Raw genomic sequence first — 23,362 nt, forward strand, 5'->3', positions numbered from 1 at the left:
CCCAAACCTAAACAAAATGGCAGCCAAACCTTACACCTTGCAAAGCCATTTACAAACATGCCCATAAAGGGAATCTGTATACAAAATATACAATAAGCTAACAAGTTTAAAAGGCTTGCATCAAGGTCAAATACAAAGCCACAAGGCCAAACAGTCAAAGATCCATCAAACAAGTAATGAACAAATAAAGAAGCGTGAGGAAGCAAGTGAGCAGGGGGTATTTCACAAAGCTGGATTTCTCAGTTTAGCTAGACAACTTGAAGTCAAGACTGTCCAATATATTCCTACTGGACAAACCTCATCTTTGTGCTTATGTAATCTGGCTAACTGAGAAATCATAATTTGTGAAAAACTCCCAAAGCCTCCTTTGTTCTTATTCCACATGTGAATATAAGCAGCTTGATGATGTGGACTGGAGTATGGACCGTAATAAGTGGTGAGAGCAGAAGACTTGGACTGAATGATGGAATGATGCTGACAACTTAGGAGATGGAACAGAGGCACAGACAAAACAAATACAGAGTGAAACATAAAACATACAGTATCGAGCTTGTTTTGTTTTCTGATGAATGATTTTGTTGTGTAGATTTTGAAGGATTGTGCCTACAGGCACACACTCTCACTCTCCAGCTCTGTACTTTTCTAGTAATCTTATAATCTATAGTTGTGTTCAGTATAGCTTGTGAGTGTGAGGAGTTGGTGGATGTGCCTTAGAACAAACTGGGGCATGAAGTTCAGTACATCAGTCTCAGTCACATTGTGGATGATGAGCGGGAATTGTTGGGTCGGTTAAATGATTGCAGCATATCTTTCCGGTTGCTTGTCTTAACATTTCGCAGTAACAACTGCAGTGAGAGGAAGTTTAGTGCAGCTTCACTTTAGTAAAGCTTGACGTGCAAAGAAATACACACACACCCACATCTTCTAAGCTACTTCTTCTTCTGGGTCGCAGGGTGCAAAGAAATATTATTGCTATAATATAACTAATATAATATAAATATAAATATAAAAAGGATGGCATGCCCACTCCAGGTAAGGGGAAAGGACTTGCCCCAGGTAGAGGAGTTTAAGTGTTTCAGGGTCTTGTTCACGAGTGATGGGTTGAGGGATCGTGAGATTGGCTGCAGGCTGAGACAGATGGCAGCAGTATTGCAGTCACTAGACTGGACTGTAGTGGTGAAGAGGGAGCTGAGCCATAAGCCAAAGCACTCTGTTTACCGGTCGGTCTACATCCCGACCCTCACCTATGGTCATGAGCTGTGGGGAATGACCGAAAGAATGAGATCGCGAATACAAGCGGTGGAAATGAGCTTTCTTCGCAGGGTGGCGGGCTACACACTATTTGATAGGGTGAGGAGCTCGGCCATCTGGGAGGAGCCATTGAGAGGAGCCAGCTGAGGTGGTTCGGGCATCTGATTCGGATGCCCCCTGGTGGGGGTGTACCTGGCACGGATAAGGCCCCAGGGTCGTCCTAGGACCCGCTGGAGGGATTACATCTCCAAGTTGGCCTGGGAGCGGCTTGGGGTCCCTGGGAATGAGCTGGAGGAAGTTGCAGGGGACAGGGTCATCTAGGATTCTCTGCTCTCCCAACTGCTACTGCGACCTTAACTGCACTAAGCGGTCAACAACGATGATGATGATGATGATGATAATATAATCCCAGTATAATATATTAATATAATATAATCCTAGCGGAGTGGGCAGTCGTGGGCTGTAGGTTAGAGAACCAGCCTTGCGACCGGAAGGCTGGTGGTTCAATCCTCTGTGCCAACAGTCTGCGGCTGAGGTGCCCTTGAGCAAGGCATCTAACCCCCAACTGCTCCCTGGACGCTGCGGACAGGGCTGCCCACTGCTCCTGGCATGTGTGCTCATTGCCTCCTAGTGTGTATCTTCACTAGTGTGTTTCACTGCAATGATGGGTTAGATTGCGGAGATGCTATTTCCCCATTGTGGGACTAATAAGGGTCTCTTAAATACCACCTTTATGAAAGAAATGTGTTTTCTATTATGTATATATATATATATATATATATATATTTTTTTTTTTTTTTTTTTTTTTTTTCCTATATCCACAATTGTCACAAATCGATATACAGCAATTTGAATTGTAAATTTTCAAATACACACCCACACACACATTTTCTAAACCGTTTATCCTTCTGGGTAACAGGGGGAGCTGGAGCCTATCCCAGCGCTCATTGGGCAGAAGGCAGGACACACCCTGGACACGTCGCCAGTCTATTGCAAATTCTTTAAATACTGTTGGTGTATTTCAGATGTGTAAGATACCATTTTATCCCAGCATCACATTTTCTGCCAATCAAGCACTTAGTAATAAAGCATAGCTCTGTGAAACCTTGTCTGTTGGTGCGTGTGAACAGGCTTTAAATTTAGCAGTACCAGATAGGCCTGATTAGGTTGGGTCAGGTCATGTACATTCACACAAGTACAGATGTAGAGATTCAAAGGTGCGCTCCAGGAAAAATACTATCTGTCAGCACAAACTGAGACTAAACAACATTTGTTTGCTTGAGATAAAGAAAAGCATCTACAATCTTTCAGCTGAAACATCCATATCAAAGTGCCTTAGAAAAGGGCAGCAGGGAAGAGACTGGGTAAATGGGTGAAAGCATTGTGTGGGGATAGACACAAGTCCCTTCTTGGTCTTGAGCTGACAGGAATGTGAACGAATTGCCTTTGAGTTATCCTACTGCAGTTTGAAAAATGTGATTAACATCTCATTTCAGTATGGTTTACCGCATCACTTCCAAGACTACAATCTGCTTCTGTAACAATGTTTAGAAGATCAAGAACTGAAAAGCGTTGTGGGACTTGCTTTCTCACGGTTTATTCTGGGAAGAGAGAGAGCACACATGACAGTCTTCTCATAGTTAAGTAACTGCCTGCCTGACAGTATCTGAAGCATTTTTCTAAAGCATCATTTTTAGTTGGTAAAATGGCTCTCACTATCTAAAGAAAAACCTTACTTCAGCACCAGTCAGGTGCTCACACTGCTTTACACTAGAGTATTGTGAGTTGCAACTTACTTACACAGAGAAATGGTAAGAGTGCTATCAGGAAATGCAAAGAGAATGGAAAAGCAGTGCTAGACCTACAGTATACAGTGCTGAAATGAGCACTGGCTGGTGTATACTTGTGTATAGGGTATATATGTATTGGGTAACTACTACCAGGAAATGCATCCTGAAGAAAACCTAGCATGGAAAACAAGGCAATCCCATGGACAAATTACTTATAAACTGCCCTGTACTGTAAATCACTAATGGCTTAAAAGACTAAATAAGTAATTATGAGAGAATTCTAAATCTTTACATTGAACTTATAATAAATAAATAAATAAATAAATGCAGAAAATATAATGATATGAGGACATATGATATGAAGAATGATGGCAAAATTATATTGTCCAGTCCTTCTGGTGGGTTCACAGTCCTGCTTTACAAAAAAGCAGGTAACAAGAAATGGTACAAGAAATGGTAACTTTAAAGGAATAGGAAAAAACCTACTATACTTTTAATGTAAGTCAATGGAACCAGACATTTTCCCATGTAATTTTGGGCCATTTCTTTTGGTCAATTTATCATGAAATTTACACACAATATAAAGGACAACAGACGCTTGTTATGTCACAAATTATGTAAAAAACGGACAGGTATGTGGTCAAGTCAGAGTTTATTTAGTGTTTTTTACATGCGCTTTCGCAAAGCAGCATGCACACACACACACACACACACACACACACACACACACACACACACACACACACACACATATATATATATATATATATATATATATATATATATATATATATATATATATATATGCTTTTCTTTTAATGTAATTTAATGGAACCAGACATTTCTTTTGGTCCATTCTTCATAAAATTCATACACAATATAAAAGGCAACAAGCATATTCAAAAAATGAAAAACAACAAAGGGTTTTGTTCTGACAAAAAAGAATTATAATAATAACTGCACTACTGTTGGTTTTAATTATTTCTCTCTTATTGTTAATGTTACTTAACAATTGTGTATAACTGAGTGAAACTAAGTGAGATTTACTGATTAAATGAAAAAAGTACAGTGACATGTTTGTTTGGTTAATGCAATCTAGTTTGGGTAAAACTTATTTCTTCCCATTGGCTCCTGGCCCATCTTTTTGCATGCTGGGTGTTTCTTTCCTTTGCTTTACCATGAATGTGCCTGCCTGTCTGGCCTAATGTTGTTGGTTATAAAAGGGCAAGTTAAGTTAGCCCTGCTTCTGAGTGTGGTTCTGTGCTGGGTGCATACAGTGATCACATTCACACTGAGGGATAATGCATCACTGTTTGGCAAAATTGTCAGAATTTGTAGATCAGAAATTGCAGTGTAATTAGCTATTAAAATAAGCAATCAACTTGAAATTTTAGGTTTAACTCATTTAAATAGTTAAATAGTACATAAATGAGAAGCATTTATAAGACACAGAAATATGTATTAAAGTTATTCTTTGATTACATTGAACATTGCTGGTTTACATGTGCATTATGATGTGTGTGATGATGTGTCTTCCAAGTTGTTCATGTAATGTTGATAACAGTAAAATCTGCAAAAATCTGAAAAAAAAAACATAAATTGTCCCTCGAGGCAATTTTACCGCAGACCGTCCTGATTGTACCTCTATGCCAGGAGTGGCTTTTAAAAAGTAGATTTTAGGCCAAAGGCTTTTCTGAAAACTACCGTAAAACCCTAGAACCATTTCATACAGTAACTGTCCATGAGGACACTTTTATAGGCGTTAAATGTTTCAGACACCTGGTTCCTGTCACTATCACTGTGAACAGCTCTGACTCCATAAGTTTGTCTTGAACTGAGCATTTGTCTTGAACCGCTCCGATTGACTCCATTTACAGTTCACATCTGAACCATTTATGCTGAAATTTTGGAAAATCAGTGGATGTCCCCTTTAACAGTGCATGTTATTCAAATTCAATGATTTGAATTTGTGCCAAGCAGTGGTCTTGTTTGTGGCATTCCATCAGAAACCTGCGTCATCTCGATCATGCATACGGCATATCTACACTCACCCCATCTCAGACTGCCTTTGCTTGACACGAAACCAGCACATTTAGTCATAGACATAGAGACATAGTTTCAATGGAAATGGAGGCCAATGGATATATGAACCCCATGTCCACAAATATGATGGCTGTCAGTGCTTTGAACACATACTAACCAACAGTGGTGATGGCTGTTTGTTATTGTGCATGAGCTTAATGGGAAAATACCCGCAGAGATGATTGTGAAACAGAATTCCACAATTTATGTCACATGCAGCATAACAACATCAAAAAGAGCAGTTTTATGTGACGAGTGAAGAGAAAGGAGCCAGACTAGATTTATGGCATCTGTGCAAAGATTTACTGCATCAAAAAAACATAAATGTCACATCAAATATGTAATATGGAAACATTCAAGTGATGCATGGAGCAAATGTGCCATTCCCTGCAAGATGATATACAATACTCCATAATCCATTAAGAAAAGGGTTATTATTGTTGTCATAATAAAACCTCATATCTCTGAAGTGGTCAGTTTACAGGAGAGGGGGGAAAATGTTATTAGCTTTAAAAGTTTTTCTACCTTTTCAGTCGGTCCGTTCCTCATGAAACATATACAAGACAAAGTGAAGTTGGCATTACTAAATATGGTAAAACAAACAAACAAACAAACAAACAAACAAATAAATAAATAAATAGAAGTTGAAATTTATCTTACATTTAATTTTTTCTCTGAGGTCAACTTGATGTTCGGATGGGTATCTGTACCAAAACACACACACACACACACACACACACACACACACACACACACACACACACACACACACACACACACACACACACTTTATAAAACGCTTACTTTCTTCTGGAGCTGGAGTCTATCACAGTGGTCATTGGGCCAAAGGCAGGATATACCCTGGACAGGTTTCTTAATGTCTTCACAGAAATGGAGGAGATGTTCTTATGTAGTACAATAAACTATGTATATATATATATATATATATATATATATATATAAATATATACATTTCTAAATAAAATCTGATAAATGGACGATATACTATATATGGATGATATACGATATATTACTGATATATGATATATGGATGAATGCTTTAATTAATCAGTCATTTTACGCTTTATAAAGTAAGAAGATGGATTCAAGTATGTGAACATCTTACGTTTTAAAGCAAACTCTACTCCAACAGATTTGTTTTCCCACCATTTTCATGTAGCTGTTTTTTTTTCTTTGCATCCTTCATGCCCAAAGAACTGTGGGTTACACCTATAGGTCTGGAAGGTACATCTGACGCAGCCTTGAAATCAGAACGTAGGCATCCCTAGGAACGTAGAATGGAATAAGCTGAAACACTCTTACAACTTACAACTTCAGTGTGAATGGGCGGGGATAAACTGAGGAAGGCCGAACATGCAGATCTATATAAAAAAATTGTTAATAAAAAAATAATTAAAACAACAAACTCCAAATGGACTGCTTTTGCTGCATAATTTCCATGTATGGATGAATTTACTATATTGTACTCCTTTTGCATTTTTGAATTGACCCTGTATTTTAATAACAATTGAACATTCCATTTTATCACAAAACAAACATAACGCTGCTGTACCTTTTCCAGATGTTTTGGTTGTGACAATTATAGCTAATTTGGGGCAAAATGCAAAAATGCAAATTTTCAGATTTTCAGACTTTATGACACATTAACTACAAAACAATGGGATCCAACTGCTCACCCTGTGGCCATGAGGGACAGGGATGAAGTCTCACTTCCTGCTCTAAAATGCAGAGGTGTGGCTAAAATAAGGCTCCACCTAAGGACTAAAACTCTGTTTTCAGTTTCAGTAGTGGCATTAAAACATGGACAACTTATTTAATAAAGTTATTTATATATTTTCTTTTATTGTGGTACAGAAGTTCAGAATGGTTAGAATTAGAATAGTCCATACCAGCTTTATGGGCTGTTGATTGAACAGTACGTTTTGAAATTTTAACAATATTTACATAATACATCAAGTACTTTTATTTCAAAATAATGAGGAAAAACAGTTTTTACATGATATAGGGTCATTATAAAAATCTCAGTTACAGCCTTCACCAACTGAGGGACAATGAGAAAAGGAATATGAAAAGAAAACCTTGTGCTACCAAAGAATAAGACCATCGGTTCAGGCAAATTAGTCCACTCTCTGATGTAAATCTAGAACCTGTAACCCTTCATTACATCTCTACCAAGTATGAAATTTGACAAGTGGTATTTTCCTGAGTAATATGACCAGTTCTGTAGTGTGTAGTCTGTTCGGCTCAACTGCAGATGGAGACATGAGGAGATTATTGTGCGCATATGGGGCTGGCATTTACCTGTGCACTCGCACGCAGAGAGATTAAAGGTGACTCATGCACACTTGCAGAGCTATCATATGGCTACTATACAGTCCATGACAAGCAGTGTTCCACCAAAATGAATTACGGCACAAAATTCAGACCAACTGTTTTAAGTAGGAGTAAATGAATGACTTCCCATGTTTGGCTCCTGTAAATGCTTAAATCACTGGTGTTGTGAGTCATAACTCATATCTGGTGTCCTGACTTGCTTACAGGTGTGAGCTAGTGTAGACTTGAGCAGGCAGGCATGTCTGTTTCTGAACATCAGAGAATCCTTAATGATACAGTACCTTGTCCACCATGCCCCCCCCCGCCCCCCCCCCCATCAAGTAATTTTATTTTGTATGCAATAATAAAAGAGAATTAATGAAAAATCAAAGAAAATCTTCTCCTCAGTTCCTCACTTCTCCTCAAATTAATCATTCATTCATTTATTTTTGCACTGGTCTACACTGAGGGGAGTAAAAACTTGTATGAAAATGTATGACTCACTGATAAACAATACTAAGAAACTAAGGCAAAAAATAGCAGGATAAGCTTTTTTGCAAAAACAAACACAACAAGAAAGACTATAAAAGCAGGTAAAATCAACTAAAAATGAACAAAGCAAACAATAAAAATTACTGTTTAAAAATACTAAACAAATAAATACACACACACACACGCACGTATACTTGGGTTCTCTGGTGGTTTGGGGCCCTAATGTACTGCTTATGCCATTTACAGGGGGAAATAAGAGGCCCTGGAGTCAATGATATACACATAAAGTAGTACTATGTGATTTTACAGCCAATAAAGTACTTCATACAATCGGTTACATTCTAGTTCAAAATATCTGACAGCTTTATCTAGAGAAATGGCAGCTGCTCCAGAGTCGGTTTATGAGGAGCCACTTCCTGTTTCCCCTGTTATATCAAAAATATGACTGCAAAATGCCAGAGGGCACCTGCAAGCGAGTCCTCAATGAATGGGAGTGAATGGAGCTCAATGGCTAAACACACACACACACATACACACACACGCACACACACGTTTTTATATTATCCTACATGTCCTTTATTTAAACTTTTGACTTCTCATGGTGAACTACTTTTATACTGAAACCTGTCTCTGATAATTGTTTGTCCTCAAGCAATAAAATAAAATAAATTAAATATCTCTGGCCGCTCGTTAACGTTTAACAAGGAAGCAAACAGCAGTGCAACACCGCCATCTTGTGGCTGAAACTATTATTACATTTAGTCATGAGGAACGTTTTTGCTGCTTCTGCTGTTTTCGGTCTCCTCCGGCCTTTAGAGGGCTCTCTATTGTGCTGGAATGCAGATCACGGAAGAAAATACAAATAACCGCTTGTGTTTGCCGGCCCCTGCAGTGAATGCTGAGTCTGCAGCGTGCAAAGATCGCCGCTTTGGAGATCCAAGTGCTCAAGGCTTAGCCTGCAGTAGGAAGTGTCCGCCGTTTATTCTTCACCGTTATTGTGCTCTTTTACCAGCACGGTGTGAAGTTTAGCTAGACTCTGGTTTGTAAAATGAAGAGCTCGGTCCCTCTTTTTATGACCTTTTTCACTGTCAGCGTTATTTTAATGCACGGGAGGTGTGACGAGGAGATCAGGAGACCGCGGAGATTAGCTCAGGTAAGACTGGTCCGCTTGTCCATATGAATGCCGAACCTGCAGTAACTGATCATGTCGAAAATGTTTTCCTCCTGGTCAGATTTTAGGATTTTCCTGGGAGAACTGCGGAAAGCCTGACGACCCAGCTGTTTTGAAGGCTCTTAAACTGTCTCCAGACCCGATTACTATTCCCGGAGATTTGACTGCGAGCGCATCGGGCAGCACGTCAGTGGCGCTGGTTTCTCCTCTGTCTGTAAGTCCGCCCTGTTTACAGCTGTTTAAAGCACATGTGCCAACCTTCAGTCCTCGCGGGTCTCAGCGCTGCAGACTTCAGGCGTCTGCCTCCTTAAACGCGCCTGATTCTGCGCATCAGTGATGAAAGGCCTAATCGCTATAGAGCTGTGACTTGAGAGGATCCTAGTCTTACATCATTAAAGGAATAGTCCAACTTTCTCCAGATTTAAGAATGTGCTGAAACAATTTAGCAGTTTTTAATGGCGTATAGGTGCTTTTTGATGCCATGTTAAACACCAGCATTGCCTTTTTAAATGATAATTACCTGTTTTGTTATATCATTCAACACCAGCATTGTCTAGTCTTTGCATGGAATATTTTATAACACTTATAATACAGAACTTAGTGATTATCCAGCAATAGTGTATATGTGTTTTTAGAGTAAGATAGGTGCGGAAACAGCTGAATAATAACAAGGTACTTCCAGATAAAACTTACTTAACCGTTTCTGGTACTCCACAGTTCTACCAGTTTGTGTTGCATCATAAAGTTTGATGTGCCTAACATCATCATCTGAGTTCAGAGGCTTTCCATGTGGTGCTTTCTGGTGAAAATTCTGTTTTCCTGGTCAAACCAAGACCATTTGAAAGCAGCATTATGTTTACTTAATTACATGAACTCAAGAAAAGTTTGATGGATTTTCTATTGAGTATTTAGTATGAACTTCTTTTTGGGTTCAGTTTCATTATGTTATGTTGGTAAGGGGAACTGAACTTTTTCTACCTTAATTTTATATCCGAAGATCCCTAAAGGAGAAGACTGCTGGCCTAATGAACTTCAGTTCATGTCTAGATGCTGGTTGTTCTAAGAAGTTGTGCTGTAGTTTTATTCTATTTTGGTTCCTCTGTGCTTAGGCAGTTTTCTGACCTGGTGCAATGTCCTCTTGCACATCTCCTCTTGTGTCTTCCATTTGAGAAATGAATAATAGTTCACTCTTTACATCAGTCTCTTAGGAAATTGAGCAAGTTTTAGATTTTCAAATATGTTGCATCTTATTGTAAAGTTTTTTTTCTGCGGTATCCTGGGCATAGTTACAGTTGCTAAGCTATGAAGGACCAACTGGGTGAACCTGAGGCACGCCAGTGCTGCAGCTCTACTCAGTTAAGAACACAAAAGACAGCTCATTTATTGTGGGAGAAATGGCTAAACAATGACCTTTGCCTGAATTTGAACATCTGTTTTCCCCTAATGCACAGCACAACATCATAATTTTTCAGGGTCATAGTTCATCATAGTTTTCAGGGTCCTCTCAGAATTTTGAGACATTCTTGGGGTCCAAGACGTTAATTATGTCAACAAGGTGTTTCACACCTTGGTTTAGGCTACTCCACCCACAGGACAGGGGTTTCCTATCCCAGCACTGGTGACCCGACTTTGTGCATGTTTTTGTGTTTTGTCTCATTTATCACACCTGATTCAACTCATTAACGAATGGACAAGCTCCTCATGGTCTGAGTCAGGTGTGTTGAGTAGGGAAAATGCAAGCGTGCAGAGCATGTGGTCACCAAAACTGTGATTAGGCACCCCTGTTATTTGGTCATATACTGTAGTAGACTCTATCACTAATGCAGTGATGCATTATCATCCAGAGGTCATGCTATTATTTCTTCTTATAGTAAGACCTGACACAGAGCAGAATCAATATGATCTAACTCTGTTGGGATTATTTTATTGTCTTACTCTGTTGAGTTGTAGGAGCACACATCACCACAAAAAGGTGTCTGGCTAATTGGTAAATAGGAATTTCTTACTAAGCATTTGTGGAATATGTTACATGAGTGTCCTGTTTTTATGTTTGTGGATGCAGACCATTTTTAAAGAGGATTTTTTTTGTTTCACAAAATACTATTGTTAAAAAAAGGAAAGAACAATGACACTGAAAGCTTGGGAACACTTTGCATGAGGTTTAATACTACAGCTTGTTAGCTTCTGCTTTAAGAATCCATTGTTCAGTACCAGCATTGTCTAGTTTTCCTGTGGCGCATTTTGTTATATAGAACATTGTGATTCACCAGCAATGATAAAGGTTTAGTCAAGTGTCACACAGTCTACCCACAAACTTGAGGAAGTAGATGGTTCCGCTCTCTCTACCTTTTTTCACCACTGCCCTTTTGCGTAAGCACACTCTAACTTAGAGGTTTGTTTTGTTCAAATCTATTGGTCATGACGTTGTTGGTTATATAGACTATATAATTTATGAATGAAAAGTGAAATAAAAAAAGTATGTTTATGAGCTGGTTTGAGCTTAGTATGATGATGGTTCAGCCCATGGAACTGATTGTATCTCTTGTGCTTGTTGCTCTGTATTTGTTTTCCTCCTTGTGACGATCACATGGCTCTGTAGAATTCATAGGATAAGCAGACTTTATCTCAACAACTGCATAACAGCCTTTTTCATGGCATCCTGCAGGCTATCCAGACTTTATGGTCTTTTAGAAATAAACTGTGATATTTTTTTTTTTCCACCCATAACACTTGGTGCTGTTATGTTTCAGGTGAATGTCACGATGGAGAAGGAGGTGGCTGGAATCTGGGTCAAGATACCGTGTGTCGAGGAGATAGGGAGTTGCCACTATCCGGATGGCTGTGACATATTGAACCAGCTCATTCCTCCTGGCCAGGACTGCCCTGAGCCCCTGCACACATATGGTCTCCCCTGCCGCTGCCCCTTCAAAGCAGTGAGTGTCATTAGAGTCTTATTGCATATCTTTATAGCTCTTTCATGTGCACATAACATGGTGTATTACTTATTAGCTGTATAAAAACAGTGCAACCAATTGAGTTATTAAGAAATAGAAGTTTTAAATGGGGATCGGGTCCTGCCGAGGGATCTGTGAAGGTTAAGGGGTTAAACACACCTTTTGAAGGGGCTATATCATAGAAAATGTAATGGCCTTTGCTTCTTTATACACTTGATGCACAATGTGAACATTTGTTAAAGTTCAAAACTGTAAAGTACCACTCCTTAGTCCATACAATCTATATACAGAAGCTAAGCTGCAAGAACAGACTGGTTTAAGTTTGTTTTAGTTGTGATGTCATAACCATGAACACACATAACCACCCATTCAGCTGCAGTCAGCACATTCATATTGAGGGTTGAAGTGATGCAGAGTGTTGTAACTGCAGACAGTCTGTAGGAGAGTTATTGCAGCCAAAGATGTCAGGAAACTGTTAAATGCTATTTGTGGCTGTCAGAAAGTCAATGTATTATTGAAGCCTTCCAAAGAATACAGTCATCTGAATAGAGCAGATAAGGTGTTTTTTTTTTTTTTTTTCTTTCTCCCTGAGGCCCTGACGATTTCAGTCATTTTGGCCTGAACTGCTTTTAATTTACATACACCGATCAGCCATAACAGTAAAACCACCTCCTTGTTTCTACACTCATTGTCCATTTTATCAGCTCTACTTACCATATAGGAGCACTTTGTAGTTTTACAATTACAGACTGTAGTCCATCTGTTTCTCTGCGTACTTTGTTAGTCCCCTTTTACCCTGTTCACTACAGGACCACCACAGTACAGGTATTATTTGAGTGGTGGATAATTTGATCATTCTCAGTACTGAGAACACATCCTCTACAGGACACATGCCTCTCTACATTTTTATGCATAATTACTGTTATCATTTGCTGAATTTAACATATGGGGGGGGGGCAGCATGTTTCATGTTAAATGGAAATAAATAGAATTTGTGCACTAAACGTAGCAGAAAACTGCCATATTTAAGTTTGTTCCCTGTAAAGGAGATGTTGGCTTATTTTTACTTATCAAATTCCATGTTTTGTTGATTTTCTAAGTGTTTGCACTTTTACACATGACTGAAAAAAAAAAACAGAACAGATGTTAATCATAATGGATAAAGAGGAAAATGGTTGTTTCAACTGAAATACAATTTCAATAAAATACAAGAAAAATGTAGGATGTGGCCCCTTTGAAAACAAGGTAGGAGTACTACATTCTCTCTTCTGTTGTTCCCTGTCTATGTGGTTTATAGTTTTTCATCCATCATTGTATGTATTCTAAGTAGCCGTGACAAAGGTGAAGTTAAATAAAATAGCAGAGACATAACAAGACATGAGCTAGTGATAAACTTTTATTGAATTCTTAAGAGTAATAAATATATTCTAAAGCTGAATGAAACTTATTTAATTAACTATTATAATCTGTTCTCTGTCAACAGCTTTCTCAACTGCCTTAGTGAAGCATCTGAAAAAATTAGTAGAATGGATCCTGGATCCTTCCGTACTAAGTAATTTTAGACCAATTTCAAATCTTTAGTTTTTATGTAAAGTCTTAGAAAAAGTTGTTTTCAAACAATTACATGTGTATCTAATATCAAAGAAGTTTGATATGAAAAGTTTCAATCAGGTTTTCATTCTAACCATCGTATTAAGACAGCATAAGTTCATGTTGTTAGTGACCTCAGCTTTGGTCATTCTATTCTGCTCTTGTTGTGCAGTTCATGTTGTTAGTGACCTCAGCTTTGGTCATTCTATTCTGCTCTTGTTGTGCAGTTCATGTTGTTAGTGACCTCAGCTTTGGTCATTCTATTCTGCTCTTGAGTGCAGCTTTTGATACTGTTGATCACATGATTCTAAGCCACCATCTTGAACACTCTTACCTCTCAGGCACAGTTTTAGAATGATCTAATTCATAATTAATTAGTAGACAGTTTATGGTTTCAGTGGGAAATCATTCATCAAAAAAGTAATATTTCTTGTGGAGTCCCACAAGGTTCAGTTTTAGGTATTTTGCTTTTGTCTTTGTACATGTTACCTCTAGGTGATTAGGAAATGAGGAACTGATTAGGTCATTAGGAAACATCAATTTTCCTAGCTAAGCTGATGACACACAATTATACATTTCCATTTATTCTGATGATTAGGACTCTGTAGACAGGCTTAGCAACTGTGTGTCAGAAATTTCTCAGTGGAAGTTGCAAAAAACTGATATTATTGACATCCTTTACAACTCTTAAAAATGCAACAGCACTCATCCTAACAAAAACAAAAAGAGAGCTCATATCATTCACGCTTTGAAATGACTGCACTGGCTACCTGTGTCTTTCAGGATGGATCGGTAGAAGTTCTGTTACCAGTTTTTAAAACTCTGTGTGACCCGAAAGCACCTCAAACATCTCAGAATGTCTGTCTATGTTCCAGCATGTGATTTTAGATCTGCGGATACTGGCCTTCTGCAAATACCTTTTAATTTAATTCAAACTTTACATCTCCTTGTATTTATCTTTTTAATTTGATCTGTGTCATTTTCTTATGATTTTACCTTAACAGTAATAGAAAAAGTAGGAGTATTATGTTTAACCACCTGCCTGTATATAAATAAAGATTACTATTATTTTGGTCACACATATAGTTGTATTAAAACACACGGCTTTTTAAATGGAAAAAAAATCGATTAACTACACAAAACATTGTGATTCATAATTTTAATCACCTGATAGCCCCAATTCTAATACATTTGTTTTTTTTTTTTCCTCTCAAGGGGGACTACAGTCTGCCTCAGTCTGATTTCTACGTGCCAAATATAGACCTGCCCTTCTGGCTGACCAACGGCAACTACCGTGTGCAGGGGGTTCTGGGAAGTGCGGGTAAAGAGCTGGGATGCCTCAAAGTCAGCCTGACCATACACTCAGGATAATGATGATGATGATGATGATGATGATGATGATGATTACCAAATCAGGGAGACAGTTTGGGAAACTTTAAAGCAGGACATCTGCATTCTGTTCCATGGTGACACATGGCTGTTTAAAAAAGGCAGTCATGAGAAGCTTGCACATCCAAATAGCTGATCCTTTTTTAAATATCGTAAAGACAGAAAATGGTACCTGATGACTTCAACTACTGTTATTCTTTTGTCAGTTGATAGTGTGATATGATGATAGATAATCAAAACACTGATTAGGTCATAGAAATGATGCATCACTGCACTATTGACCTGAGATGATTAATGAATAATGTAGGTGCATTTTTCAAGATTCAACAAGGCTTTTAAGATAAGTATTGATTTTATTACTTTAAAGAAGAAAATTAGCCTTTATGATTTTAGTTTTTAAGCTGTTTTTTAATTTTTTTGTACATTTTTAAAGTAATTGTTTTAGGTACACTGTTGTAATTTGAATGCCTGCTGTAACCCAGAAAGGGAGAACAGTCACTGCCTTGAGGGTTTTTTTTTCTCTGGTGTGGGAGATCTTATGATGGCCAATCATTTTCTGTTTTTGCACTCTGATTTATGTGTTATTTATCACTAAAAGCTGCTTCCTAACATTTCTTAAACATAAGCTCTTTTAAATAAAAATGTCCAACTTACAATGGAAGACTCAAATAAATTGCTGTTAGATTTGTTATATTTTCTACCAGCAGTGTTTTATCACTGCAGTGCATCTAGAATACTTGCTATATGTCTTTAATATTTAATTTGTCAAACGCTTCAGTAAAATTAAGTTCAAGTAACATTCCAAAGTCTCTCCTCTGTTCTTTTATCAAGTAACCAGAGTTGATTGAATCGTTTTTCTTTGAGCTAGTATATAAACAGCCTTATTAATCTTCTCTGTTTATTGAAGATCTGGTGGATTTCACTTGATGATGTTACTTACAGTATGTCCAGGAAATGAAGTACTCTTTCTTTGGTCATTTGTAAATAAAAATCAAGGGGAGTTGTTTTTCCATTTGCGAAGTGCTCCCAAACATAGGTGCTGGTGTTCTGCACTTTTGCAGTAGATGGCGCCAAACAGTTTTTATTGTTTATTTATTTATTTTTTTACATTCAAGGTTAAAAATGAGGAAAGTTGCAAAAACACACTGATCAGTACAAATCAATGCAAGGCAATGCAATACAGGTAACTTACAAAATTAAACTTTATTTTTTTGTTTTTTAAAAAATTTTTTGGCAAAAGCAGATAACCCCAGTTTTTTCAGAGTTAAACAAAGTCCCGTAATTTATACAAGTTTCTTTTAAGTGCTATATTTAAAATTCTTTAACACAAAACAAGTCTGTAAAGTGGTGAAAATTGCAACAAAATGAGCCCATTATTGGGCAATATTAAACATCTATAAGATACCTTAAAAAATCCTCAGGCTGAATCCCAAATGGTTCAAAAAAATCTCCCCATTTTGGAGAAGCTGATTTACTAAGAATGTACATTTTTTTTTTTTTTTTTATATACTTTTTTTTTTTTATAATTGAAAAACGCATTTTAATTAGGTAAATTGTGACAGCCCTAATTTTAAGACTATATACTACAACATATTCAATTCTGTTTCTTTTAACACCTTTTTAGGAACAAAATACAGTATAATACCAAATTATTAAAAAGAATCTTTTTTATTTGTATACAATTTTATCTTTTGGCTCTCAGCCCTTTACAAGCAAAGCACCATTGTGCCACAGGTCACAGTTTGGGCACCCCTGATTTACATTTTAAAGCACAATTATTGTTGACTTGCTGAACTGAACTACTTTTACACAGGGCCACAGTTTGTTTCAGTATAAACTTTGCACATTTGTTTGTGATGAATTTGTTATGCTTGTTTTCACTTATGTAGACACACAAAAATGATAGCTGCCTTAAAATGAAGCTATTTTCAAAATGTTTGCCAGCTGTAAAAATAATGCTCTTGGGGCTGAAGTCTGCACACTGCAGTTTGCAGGAGGTGGGGTCGTAAAAGCTCAGTCCGGTCTCGTCTCTTGCCATCATCATTCTTGGAATTCCTGATTCTGCAGAGCGTGTTCCAAACCCTCTTCCACCAGCATCATTCCAGATGTGCAGGTGGAACTCTCAGTAGAGAGGCCTACCACAGACAACAAAATATGTGACTCGACTAAATATCACCCAGTCATTTCCTTGCTTTGTTCTGTGTTTATTTAATAACATCAATGCTTGTTATTAATGAACATTTCTAATGGTTAAATGTGTTGAAGCAGAAATTATATGCTTGTTATGTGCTTTTCTACTAAGTTTGACTGTAACAGGCATGCACAATATGTCCAAAAGTAATGAATTTAGCAATTAAGGTGCAACCATTGTTGAGACAGGTGTTCAAGTGTGCACACAGAGCTTGTATAATCTCCACAGAAAAGCCTTAACCACTAGAATGGTCAACCGCAGATTTGGCTGTGGAGCAGTAGATCGGTGTTCTCTGGAGTGATGGAGCTCAATCTAATATCTTTGGGATCAGTTAGAGTGGCAGCTGTGATCCAGAACCGATCATCCATCATCATTACCTGACCTCACTAATGCTCTTCTGGCTGAATGGAATCACATCCACACAGCAACGTTAAGAGTATAAACTTCTAACACATTTGATTTCAGTAGAAATGGTGGATAAGGTGATCTCTCTGAACGTCTGGGCATATAGTGCATGCTGACTTATGTATGTTAGTCTATTTATTATGCTAGATGTGCATTTTTACTGTCAAATATGCTATGATGATATATTCTGTATGTTTTATGGCAGTTTTACTATGTACATTTAAATGCAAGCCACATAACAGTCAGCAGGTGAAAATTAGCCTGTTGGGTTCGATCTGACTGTACAGTTTGTTAATATTGTCACTGTCCATGAGAAATAGATGTGTTAAATCAATATATTAAAAATTAAATGAGTAATGTCTGTTAATAAATAAATTATATTAATGCTGCCAGTTCGATCCCCTGAGCCAGTGAATGAGAGTGACTGAAGTGCTCCCTGGGTGCTGCAGATAGGGCTGCCCACTGCCCCAGGCAAGTGAGCTTACTGCCCCCTAGTGTGTGCATTCACTAGTGTGTATGTGGTGTTTCACTGCATGGGTGGGTTAAATGTGGAGGTGAAATTTCCCTGTTCTGAGTCACTTCATTATAATCATAAAAAAGAAGCCAACATTAGTTGTATCCTGTCATTCATGATGCAGTGCATTTTGAGTGTTCAGTGTCTAAAAAACATCAGCTGTGTTCCTAGTCTGTGGTCTAGGTGGGCTGCATTTCGAGACCACTACATCATTGAAAGATGTTCCAGACAGAAGGACCATTCTCATACAACTGAGGGTGCTTCAGGAGTATCCCCTGCCACCCATAATCCTTTGCACACAAAGCGACCCAAAGAAAGTTCAAGAGAAGTGCTGACAAGTGAGGTCATCTACTATGCGTTGTTGAAAAAGCCAGTAAAATGTATAGTAAACTATACAGTGCACTGTTTCTTTAGTTGTGCATTTAAGAGGAATGCACTGATGTTCAACACTTTTTACCCTGCAAAATAGCATTTAATTACAAACAAAATCATGTTTTTCTTGCTACCTTACTATCATTCACATCAACAGTATTTTCTCCACCAAATCTTGAGCACCTACTCCTTTCTGCAGTAGTAATAAAGCAGCCTTGGTGGACCATTCTGTCTTGCATTATGTCATATCAATGAGGAATCTTCTAAGCAGCAGTCTAACTTTCGGAATGCAAATATCATTTGGACAATTGCTACTGCATCGCATTGTAAGGGATTGTAAGGGTGCAAAGGATATTCTGCTGTTTTTGTTTTGTTTTTTTTTGTTTTTTTTTTTGCACTCCAATGGCACGATTCCAATTGCACTGCTGTATACAGTGAATAGGTTATAGTTCTGAACATTGCATGATACTTCATGACCACATTTAGGAACTACTGTAAGAAAGCAAGTATATCTGTGCTTTTTTGTACTGTTTGTATACCTGTAAGTTGGTAATTCACTTTAGTTTTCTTCAAAATCTAAAAGCTTTAAAACTAGACATTTCTTCAGTCATTTGTAAAGCGGTCAAAGTTAGTGTTCCTGGAGCTGTTACCTGTCTGTGTATGTGGGTATGTGAGTGAGAGAGTGAAAGCTCACACATGGTCTAGAAGGCAGTGGAAAGAATGTTATCTCTCAGCCGACTGCGAGGTCAAGTCAGACTTTTTTTTAAAGAGCTCAGAGGCGCAAGAGTATTCCAGCTTTTCTCAGGTTGGTGTACCATATACATCTGTTGTACAAAGGCATATAAACATACAAACCTTATCTGTATGTCATACACATACTTGTATTTACAGTCTTTGTCCATTTTAGGTCTATTTACCTTATAGGTGCACTTTGTAGTTCTACAGTTACAGACTGTATTCAGTGGTCAGGACCACACAGAGCAGGAATTATTTGGGCTGTGGTTCATTCTCAGCAATGCAGTGGCACTGACGTGGTAGTGGTGTGTTAGCATGTTGCACTAGTATGAGTGGATTCTACTGCTGGATTAAGTGTATTGCGTAATAATGCTGTCCTTGAGAACTTTGGGACATTCCTTCACCTTTAACATGATTGCTACTCACTAACCAATGGTAATGTCTTTCATAATGACACCAGGCAAGTGCATGAGAACCTATTTGCAGCATCATTATCTAGAGCTTGATTTATTTTTATGAACAATTATTATATCTATAATGTACCGTGAAAGCTTCTTTATAAATGTTGTTAACCATGTGTTAGATGCTGGGTGTCGTTTAACGATCTCTCCAAATCAGGAAAATCTGTTATTTTTCTAACCTCTCCTGGCCTAATTCTATCCCACAGGTCTTAAACTGCAAATCTGATTGTGAATTTCACTCCACAACTTAAAGAAAATTAAAACAAAGTCTTTCAGCGTGTTTTGATGTGAAATGCTCCATTTTAGAGAAACTCAGAACTGTTCACAGTGCTGATGATGGGAGCTCTCTCACAGAAAGTTATTACATGACATTGTTATGAATATGTTTATGCATCACTTTATAACCTGAGTTTAAGCTCAGGTTACAAAGTGATGCATACATTTATTACTGGATGAGATGAACACACAGGGTGTTATAAGGCACAAACAGTCTCCCCAAAGATTATTTTCTTTCCAAAGATTATCTTTTCAGAATTACCACTTTTTTACTGTTAACTATTTTTGTCATTTTTCAGTTTTTCATATTTCAAATTTCATGAAGAATGGACCAATATAAATGGGCAAAATATAATTTCTAATATATATAATATAATCAGCTTGCTATCAGTGCACAGTTCAAAAGCCAGTATTCACAATGGTATAGGGGTGTATTAATGCACACGGCATGGATGACATGCACATTTGTCAAGGCATTGTTGGTACTGAATAATATAAACATATATTGGCAAAATATGCTGCCATCCACGTCTTTTCCAGGGAAGGCCATGTTTATTTCAGTAAGACGATGTCAAACCACATTCTGCATGTATTACAACAGCACTGCTCCATATTAAAGTACTCTGGGCACTAAACTGACCTGCCTGCAGTTCAGACCAGAGCAATGTAAACATTTGTAGGATTATGAAATGAAAAATACAACAAACAAGCCCCTGAACTGTTGAGCAGCTGAAATCCTATATCAAACAAGAACAGGAAAACATTTTACTTTCAAAACAACAGCAGTTGGCCTCGTCAGTTCCCAAATGCTTGTTAAAAGAAGAGTTGATGAAACACAGTGGTACACATGCCCCTGTCCCAACTTTTATGGAATGTGGTGTTGGCATCAAATTCAAAATGGGCATATATTTTTCAAAAAACAACATTTTCTCAGTTGCAACATTTGATATGTTGCCTTTATAGTATTTTCCTTTAAAAATAAGGTTTACATGATTTGTGTATCATTGCATTCTATTTTTATTTACATTTTGTACAGCATCCCAGCTTTTTTGGAAATGGCATTGTACATCTTAATCCACAAAAGCAGCAAAACATTTATTCAAATGGAAACCACAGTGTGACCTGAGAAGGTCATTCTTGCTGTCCTATTTCAAAGAATTTTCAGAGCCTAACAAAATGAGTTTCAATACTTATTACTTCAAAATATGCCTTCTAACATCTTCAATTGTTGCATACACCAAGTTGTTGCAGTGGCATTTGCATAGGACTTCAGTAGAACCCACTGTGTGCACTGTTTTTAATATTAGATTTATATACACATCACTGCTGATTGGGTAACACATCTGACACACCCATCAAACCAGAGAAAACACATCTCAAAGCTGTCGCAAACTGTGTCGCCCCGTTTTGATGAAACATGTTGTTCAACATGGAAACCATAGCAAAATGGTGCACGACGTTCTGAGATTGAATATTCCACTAGTTTCCATCAACACCTCTGTAAAGAAATCTGATTTGATTTCTCTACAATGAACCATTTCACACTGAACCACTCTGAATGACTGTGTTTACATGTCAAGCATTAAATTATGCACAAAACTTTTAAAAATCAGTAGAATTTCCCATTAAGTCCCTGTTTGTACTGAATGTTACTATGAAGGAAGCGTGCCCTGAGAAGGGAAAAATAAGCTCAAGCTTCATGTTAAGAGCATGACCTCATATGTGATTAGCCTGTATCTTTGGCTTATCCCCCTGTTTAGCAGAAACACAGTGCTTTATGTGATTGTGGTGTTACTGTTCCTGCAGATAGCAGTGTAAATCCTGACTTATCAGACAGCTTGCCACTTTGTTATTTCTGCCAATGAGAGCACGGCCTGCTGCTAACTGAGACTCCACAGCTGCTGTGCCATGGAAAGTTCCTGTGTTCACACACAGCAACAACTGCTCTATCTTTTTATATCAGATTAGGGCCCTCCGCTATAAATAGGCTTGGGTTTTGAGAAAAATGAAAGTGTTTCAAATTCCCAAGATGATCCACAATTGAGGTAGGCTATCACACCAATGCTTAATATAAACCAAATAAGAAGGCCAAGAGGCCAAAAATAGATCTTGCATCTCTGCCAGGGGCACTGTAGCATATCATAGCCTACTGTAACCTTTTCCATTACAAAGTTATCAGCTCAAGTCACGGTGAGAGACTTTATACTGCTGAATACAAATTTAAGATGATGATTTTAAAAGCCTGAAACTGACCAAAAACATTTGAGCACAGAAATCTGGCTTTAAATAGTCATGAGCAGCAGTGGACGAAGTGAGTTAAAGTAGAGATACCCAAGGTAAAATATTACTCCAGTAAAAGTAGAAGTTCCTCCCTTTGGACCACCACTTGAGTAAAAGTACAAAAGTATTTGCCTTCAAATGTATTTAAGTATCGAAAGTAAAAGTACTAAAAGATTAATTAACTTAATTCAACATAGTTACGAGTTTAATAAAAACTTGCTTTAAACACAGGATCACAATGAGTTTCCTTTACTATATTGCATCTATAGTGTCTCTGTTCATAAACATAAACTAGCAAAAACTAATTTGCTATAAAAGGAAATAGTGTATAAATTCAGAAAAAAGACTCATGCCAGTCACAACTGCATATGTGTACATATTTCTATATTTTGGTCTATTTGCACAAAGTTAGGTTAGTTCCATCATTTATGTTAAGCTGCTGCACTGTGTCGGTAGGTCCAACAGGTCAAAACAAGCTCAAAACAAACTGTGCACTGAGCCCTGATTGGTGTAATTGTTTCACGCTTCTTTCATTTTGACATGTTACATTTTTATACACACAAGCCAAAAAGGAACGACAGATTTCGCAAAATGTAGTGGAGTAAAAAGTAAGATATTTGACTTTGAAATGTAGTGGAGTGAAAGTAAAAAGTCACCCAAAATGGAAAAACTTACATTTACTTAGTTACTGTCCACCACTGGTCATGACACTTTAATAATAGTTAAAAAATAACAAATATTATGATATCAAATCAAATAAAGCAATGCAAACACAAACCATCTAGGCTGCCATGGTTTAGCTTCTTATTATCATTGTATGAATTAAGTAGTAACTAAAATCATAATTTATCTAGTAGGATTGCAGCACAGTATGTACCTTTTCTGACAGTATATAGTATAAAAAGAACCTTGAAAAGCAACTTTGTAAACAAGTGTACTAAAGCTGATATCCTTTGATGTCCTATGTACATTTTTACAGTTAAGGAGTAAACATATGTGCATTGCTACATTCAAGCTAACACTGTTGTGCATTGAACTTGCATCATAAGACTGGCAACATCACCAAAATGCCCAG

General features: G+C 37.5%; 1 protein-coding gene across 1 annotated transcript; it reads left to right on the plus strand.

The window, feature by feature from the left end:
• The first annotated feature begins 8,801 nt into the window (after positions 1-8,801).
• LOC108417738 (ganglioside GM2 activator) lies at positions 8,802-15,854 on the plus strand. The gene is made up of 4 exons (XM_017690038.2): positions 8,802-9,102; positions 9,182-9,334; positions 11,871-12,053; positions 14,880-15,854. The coding sequence occupies exons 1-4, from the start codon at positions 8,998-9,000 to the stop codon at positions 15,033-15,035; spliced, it is 597 nt and encodes a 198-aa protein (XP_017545527.1). The 5' UTR covers positions 8,802-8,997; the 3' UTR covers positions 15,036-15,854.
• The last annotated feature ends 7,508 nt before the right edge of the window (positions 15,855-23,362 follow it).

This window comes from Pygocentrus nattereri, chromosome 8, assembly GCF_015220715.1.
Source record: "Pygocentrus nattereri isolate fPygNat1 chromosome 8, fPygNat1.pri, whole genome shotgun sequence".
Lineage (NCBI taxonomy): Eukaryota > Metazoa > Chordata > Actinopteri > Characiformes > Serrasalmidae > Pygocentrus > Pygocentrus nattereri.